The 7,239-nt window shown below is 43.0% G+C and overlaps 1 protein-coding gene across 1 annotated transcript in view; it reads left to right on the top strand.

Moving 5' to 3' along the window:
* Positions 1 to 781: 781 nt before the first annotated feature.
* The window catches only part of TFAP2D (transcription factor AP-2 delta), a gene marked incomplete at its 3' end in the record, with an annotated part of 48,929 nt that continues 42,471 nt past the window's right edge, over positions 782 to 7,239 (top strand). Inside the window, exons 1-3 of the mRNA XM_084203669.1 lie at positions 782 to 1,144; positions 2,098 to 2,595; positions 6,135 to 6,195. Coding sequence (XP_084059795.1) covers positions 965 to 1,144; positions 2,098 to 2,595; positions 6,135 to 6,195 — 739 coding nt within the window. The 5' untranslated portion in view covers positions 782 to 964. The remainder of the gene's footprint in view (positions 1,145 to 2,097; positions 2,596 to 6,134; positions 6,196 to 7,239) is intronic.

Raw genomic sequence — 7,239 nt, 5'->3', positions numbered from 1 at the left:
TACGCAGCCTCCGTGCGTTCCCATCTCCAAAATATATCGGCACTTGGAAATGTCGAACCAGATATCAGTGGTCTTTAGCTCTTACGTCCCCTTCCCTGTTTTTCTTTCTCCTGTTACAGATGTAATTCCGTAGATCTATATGTATTTTATGTATAATTCCATAATATCATATGTCACTGCAGTGATACTTTGTGGTCTCACCCTAGTTTTATGTTTGAAAATGCTATTTAAAGAAGCCTGTAAGATAACATATTAGGCAGCTTTAAAAGCAGGTTGGAGTGTGGGGTGGACTTAAATTCGATGTAAATGAAAGGGTAAAAAAAAAAAAATACAAACCCAAACCAAAACAAACCACATAGTTTTCATTTAGGAAAAAAAAATACACTTAAACAGACACACATACAAATGTGCAATCTTAGATTCTGGTCAGTATTTAGAAGCAGTATAATCAACAGGAAGGAGCACTTACCTATTGGAAAGGATGATTTAATAATATATATTTGTATATATTAGCTTTATGTCTTCCCAATAAAATGTACACAAAATACCCCCTTCGATCAGATTAGTTCCCATATAAGCCTGGGTAAGAAAAAGCATTCTAAAGAGTGGAGGAAAAATTGTATAAAAATGTTGAAAGAACCTACAGTTCCTTATTAGGCGAAGATACAATATTTATTCCTTGTCTCCTGGGATGAAGCTCCTCTATCTATTGTCCTCCCAGTTCTCAGTGCTGATGCTTAATTTTCAAAACTTCTATATTACCAAGGGACCTACGACATCAGCCAAAGAAATACCCAGCAAGTACAAAATCTGATCCAGGGAGCAGCTTTTGTGCAGAGGGAAAATTTTGTTCCTACAGGTTTTTAAGGAGGTGCATGGAAAAGCGAGAGATCTGATCTATGCAGATACATTGCAAATTCTCTCTGTCTGTAGAGATTTTTTCTAAAAAAAATTGGGGAAATACATGAACTTTGGATTTTTCAATTTTTTCCTTTTTTTTTTTTTTTTTTTTTTTTTTAATTTGGAGAGGGGAGTTTTATCCAGAGTTGGGGGTTTTTTCCTCTTCTTTTTTTTTTTTTTTTTTTTTTTTTCGGAGAACCAAAAAATGTCAACTACCTTTCCAGGTCTCGTCCACGATGCAGAGGTATTTTGTGTGTGTGAGTGTGTGTGTGTGTGTGTGAGTGCGCGCGTGTGTGTGGATGTGTGTGTGCATCTGTGTGTGTGTGTATGTGCCTGTGTGGTTGTTTCCATTTTTTTAAAATCCATATTGGACCGTTACGTTTAATTATAATCCGGCTTCAGAGATAACTTAAAGAAGTATAGAGAGAAAATTCGTTATGACATCTGTCGCCAGCAAGGGCAACTCATTACCACGTTAAAACCGTTGCCAGAACGAAAATCAGAATAATACCCCTAATAATATAATGAAGTGGAGAGAAATCACCACCAGCTCGCCAGGAATGGGGAGTTCTCGCTAAAAAGCAGGACTCTCCTTTCTTTTGAAACGCAGGGAAAAGAGGGGGGGAATTTTGGATCTGATTCGTTATTTTTAAAAGAAAGAAAAATAGGGGTTCAAAAAAAAAAAAAAAGAAGGGAAGGAAGGAAGGAAGAAAGGAAGGCAAGCAGGCGGCAAAGCTTTCTCAATGTGTAACGCTGTAACATAGGGACGGGACTTGTGTGTATTCTCGGTAGTTTCCTCTGTTTGATGACTTTTTTTTTGTGTCAGCCCCAGATATTACAGCTGTGATCAGGAGGTGGATGGATAGATGGATGGATAGATGAATGAATAGATGGATAGATAGATAGATAGATAGATAGATAGATAGATAGATAGATAGTTTTTATTTCAGTGCGTGGATTCCTTTTGCTTGACAGTATTAAGGGCAGGCTGGGCTGTTTATGATTTTTTGAACAGACCTTTATGGCACCAGCCCAAGGTAGGAAAGGATCTTTTGTTGCTGGGGTTGCCGCTCGCAGGCTTAGACGCTTCTGCAGGGGGAGAAGCTATGCAGGACAGCGTGCTTGGAAGAACCGTACCCGGGGTTTTCAATGACAAACCTCCAGTTTTGGGGTCTTCTTTTCACTTCTTCCTTTCAGATACGTCATGACGGATCAAACAGTTACCGTTTGATGCAGCTTGGATGCCTGGAGTCTGTGGCCAACTCGACCGTCGCCTATTCCTCCTCATCTCCTCTCACTTACTCTACCACGGGCACCGAGTTCGCCTCCCCGTACTTCTCCACTAACCACCAGTACACCCCACTGCACCACCAGTCCTTCCACTACGAGTTCCAACACAGCCACCCGGCAGTCAACCCCGACGCTTACTCCTTGAACTCTCTGCACCACTCCCAGCAATATTACCAGCAGATCCACCATGGAGAACCCACTGATTTTATCAATCTGCACAATGCGCGGGCACTCAAGTCCTCCTGCTTGGACGAGCAGAGGAGAGAGCTGGGGTGCTTAGATGCTTACCGCCGCCACGACCTGTCTCTTATGAGCCATGGATCCCAATATGGGATGCATCCAGATCAAAGACTCCTGCCAGGACCAAGCCTCGGGCTTGCAGCCTCGGGAGCAGACGATTTGCAGGTAAATAGCATGCGAACTCCTTTCGAGGTGCCTTCCCCTCCCCTCCCCCTGTCCTGGACCCCCCCACCACCCCCACCCCCACCCCCATTTTCCTCTGCTCGGAATAGCTCATACAAAGGAGGGAAGATTCATCCCAAACCCGATCCAGCTCCCGTCCCTTCCAGATTAGTAGCAGCAAGGAAAATACGTGGAAGGGGAAAGAAAAAAGCAAAAAAAAAAAAAAAAAAAATTTCAACCAAACAAGTGGTCTTCTTTGGCCAAACAAACAAATTAAACAAAACCAACCTCGCGCCTGCCTTTGCCGCGTGTGTTGTGTCTCTGCGGTGGCTGAGACCGTGGGGGTCCCCCGGAGATCTCGGGGTGAGTGTGCGTGTCACACTTCCTTACCCAGCCACACAGAACCCAAATCGAACCAGAACAAACCCATCTTCTTGCTTTTCCTAAACTTTTCCTCTCTTTCGGCGCAAGGAGCACTTTGCAGCGACAGAGCAGGCAAATGATTTAAGGAAGGCATGGAGTAGGGAAAAAAAAAAAAAGAAGGCAGGGCAGGAAATAAATCTGCTTTCCGACAGACCTACAAAGGCAAACCTTCCGAGATATGAGGGAGGAAAGAGAGAAACGGGAACAAATGTTCGTCAAAAAAAAAAAAGTCAGAATGACAAAAATGCCTCGCTATATCCGATCTAGATGTTAATAGGGTGAGAGATAAAACAGATAAAGCTAAATTCATCTGTCTATTTATCTAATCATTCATCCACTCCACCCTAACCGGCACTTGGACCCATCTAAAAAACTATGTTTCTGTGTATCAAAAGCTCAGCTTTATCCGCTCAGAAATCCTTTGCCACGCGCTAAAAATTCACCTCCGCCAAACTGAGCCGGTTGCTTAAATGAAATTGGTTTCCAAAATTGCAAAGAACGTCATCCTGTATCTAACCTCCGTGCCGAAATGTGCCCCAAATCAAAAAGTAAACCTTTCTTCCCCCGACGAGCTGAGGAACTGAGGGCTTCCCCATCAGCAGGGAGAGACAAACGGGACCGTATTTACTGTACTTACTTTTCCCCCACACCTCGCTCCCTGGCATACAAAGCTGCCCGTGGTGGACTTTCCAAAAAGATGTAGCGGTCAAGGGCTTGGGGGGAAAGAAGTCAATCCGAAATTTGCAAAATGAAGATTTATTTTCTTTCCTTAAAATCAAAAAATATGTACGAAAAATAATCCAAACAATATATATCAGGGAGAACAATTTTTTTTTTTTCTAGGAGCAAAATAAACCCACCAACAAATAATGTTATCTTTTATATCTCAGATGTGGAAAACTACCTATTTAAACATAGTTTTTTCCACAAAACTTCACTATAAAATTTTGTCTTCTCTGGCCATTTTTTTGTTTACATTTTTCACAAGGATCTCCTTATGTTATCCCCCTCAAAAAAAAAAAAAAATCTGCCATTCACTTCTCAACCCCAACTAAAACCTATTTACTCCTTTTTATAACCACGTCTGCTGCTGATTTTTTTGTATCTGTACAAATTTTTTTTCTTTGGCAGGCACAAAGCCTTGTATTTTTCAAAAGAGGGGATTAGGAACGTTTGCAAGACAGCAGACAATGCCTAAGTCCCGGGCAAAAAAGCACCATAGTTTATCCAATTTTCGACTTAGTGCCATTCAACTGGTCATTTATGCAATGTCATCCGACCAAACAACATGTTCCCCTTCTTAAAAAAAAAAAAAAAAAGGTTGGTTAAGCTGCTACAGGCACAGTCTCTTTTTATTTATTTAACGAAGAAGAAAATCAACAGCTTTCCTTTGGAAAATATTAATTTTTCGATCACAAGTTATTATCAAATAAAATGCTTAGGTCTTTGTACTTAATCTCTTCTTTATTTTTTCCTCCTCCCTCTTTTTCCGAACACAAGAGGGAGTGTGCAGAGATATCAAAAAGCCTGAGCGTGAGAAGTTGAAAATATTAGTATTTGTCGTTAGGACTTGGATGATTCAGAACAAATTTGGACTCTGGCGAATATCACTGCGGGTGTAGAGGGAAGCGTTTTGGTGGCGAGCAGAAACAAGACTGCACAGAAATACTTTTAAACCAAAATTGTGGTCTAACCAGTCTACTCCTTTCTCCTTAGTCTTTCTTTTTAAAACGTTCATCAGCATATGCCTCATTTCAAATGCAACAAATGTAAATATACTTTTCCCTGCACAGAATTTTAAGTGAATGTCCAATAGTTTCGAGGGCGGTTTAAGTCAGCCTAACAGATGCAAACAGTCTTGGAGCTGGAGTGGCATCTTTCAGTGCCCTAAAAAGATTTTCCATGGGCAACAAAGAAAACTGTCACACCTTTTCCCATCACCGCTTTAATTTATGCTCAGTCGCCAAGTTTTTTTCATATTGATTTCATAATCACTTTAAGGCAGAACACTTAAAATAAAAAAGGGCCTTGAAAAGGAAGGTCTTACAGGGCCAGGGCCAATATGGTGAAAGTGGGGGAGAGAGCCAGGACTGTAAAGATTGTTTTGTAAAGTGGGGTTTTTATTATGCACCGACTCTCTCCGCATTTACTTAACTCTTCACGGGCTGTTGAATAGGTTAACACCCTTAAAGGCCTCTTTCATGTCCAATACCTCGTTTGTTTGTAGAGGAAAATGCGTCTTTAACACATTTCCACTGGGCAAAGATTTAGGTTTGGTTTGTTGTGTTTTTTTAACCCCAACATAAGGAAAAACCCAAAGAAAACCCAACCCTTTCAAGTCTTTTATCACTCCAATAAAAATATTTATTAAGGAGGGCGAAGATCCCCAAATAATCAGCCTTGTAACAGGAGAATAAATAAGTGAGATCTCTTCGGACGTGCACCAGAAGCCCTAGGCAGGTCTTTTGATGGTTCTTCACCCCTCGCTCACACATGGGTGCCTGTGTGTGTGCGCACACAGATGCATATTCATCCCCACCTATGTGCGGACACACGCATTGTTACAGCACACTCACGACTCTGTGGAGCCGGCAAAGCCCAATAGGTCATCTGTTGTTTGTGCTCTTTGTCTACTCCTGTGCACACTTTCTAAGTCGGTGTATGCGTGTCCCAAAACAGACCTGAATTTAGCTGTGCCCGAATATAAATTTATACTGCTAAACGTACAATACCGCTAAACATACAAAACAAGAAAAGTACATTTTTAGCTTTGTGCGTGCAACTGTCGAGCGGGAATGCACTTCTCTCAAAAGTACTTGTTTGTCTGTCTATCCTGCTAAGTAACTGGCGGTCTAAGTTGCTAGGTCGGGATAAATTCGTATTTAAATGGCAATGAAAGGAAAATTATTCTGCGTTTGGTGGGGTATAGGGGCAGATGGCAGGATGGAGGGGAGATTTCACTTGGGTTCTCTGAGAGTAACTGTGTTTTTCCAGTTCACCTTAACTATTATTCCTGGGCGAGTCATGTAACAAAGCAAAAGCTGTGTGATCTCTCTGTGGGTTTCTGTGTCTGATTTCTTTCTTTCCTTTCTTTCCTTGTTTTCCCCTCGTTACTTAAGAGCTCAGTGGAGGCCCAGTGTGGACTTGTACTCAACGGGCAAGGAGGTGTGATAAGAAGAGGTAAGAGGTTACAAATACTTGCGTCTATCAGTTTTTGTAAACACACATCCTTTTCCATCTCTCCCTGCCTTTCCCTCCCCCACTGTTTGGCGCAGTTTGGATTTACTGCCGAAAGAGTGGTAATTTGCCGTTTGTCAGAAGTAATTTCGAACTCGCTTAGAGCACTTCGCATTTCACAGTCCATTTGCACTTTACAAACGATCTGCTCCTCGGTAGCTCTCGGATACTCCCTCTGAATTCAGAGTTTTCCTGACTCGGTGTAACATTCCGAGTTTAATCGGGATGATCCCTGATAGTTTGAGAAACGTGTTCCCCGGCGCCGGGCTGTTAAGTCGGTAGTTTGATCTCGTGTGAGGAAAAAAAAAGGAGTTTTTTGGGAAATGTGGTTTCAGTAGCGCCACAGACCGGTGTGGAACTCGCTTTTGAGTGTCACTTCATTTGATAACCATCTGTCAGTGTAAATATCGAACATCAAAGTTAGAGGAGAGGTTTGGAACTCGTGTTAAGTGCACGTCTCTACAGAATTTGCGAAATTTGAATGTCCCGGGAAGTTTGTTATTACCGTAATTTACCCTGAAGAGAAGCAACACTGCTCTGAAGGCCTAACGTAGGAACACATCTTCCTTACAAATCCTTTCACTCCCAATATAAACCACGCAATGCAGTCAGGGAGAGGACACTTGGCGACTCAGCCTCTCATAACTCTCATTTTCTTGTGCTATTATCCCCCTTTTCATGATATCCAACAGAGGAAAAACAGATATTTTGGGTGACGTGATACTATCGTGTCAGGGCGCCGCTTTCAGCCGCCACTTCCCCAGACAAACTTTAGTCCCACGGCAACAAAATCGTTTATTGCGGCAGCACCAGTCCCGCAGGCCTGCGGTGGGCGGGGATGGGGAGCGGCTCTCAGGCCGCTGTCTCCGGGGAGGGGGCTTTGCTCGGGGCTCTGTCCCTGCCCGGCTCAGGCCGGAGCCGGTCCCGGTGTCGGCGGAGCGGGCGGAGGAGCGGCGGGCGGGAGGCGGCGGCGCTGTGGCGGTGGTG

The sequence above is a fragment of the Fringilla coelebs genome, assembly GCF_963513975.1.
Source record: "Fringilla coelebs genome assembly, chromosome: 3".
In the NCBI taxonomy this organism is placed as follows: Eukaryota; Metazoa; Chordata; class Aves; order Passeriformes; family Fringillidae; genus Fringilla; species Fringilla coelebs.
The sequence above is the reverse complement of the archived record's forward strand: the minus strand, read 5'-3'. Positions and strand labels throughout refer to the sequence as shown.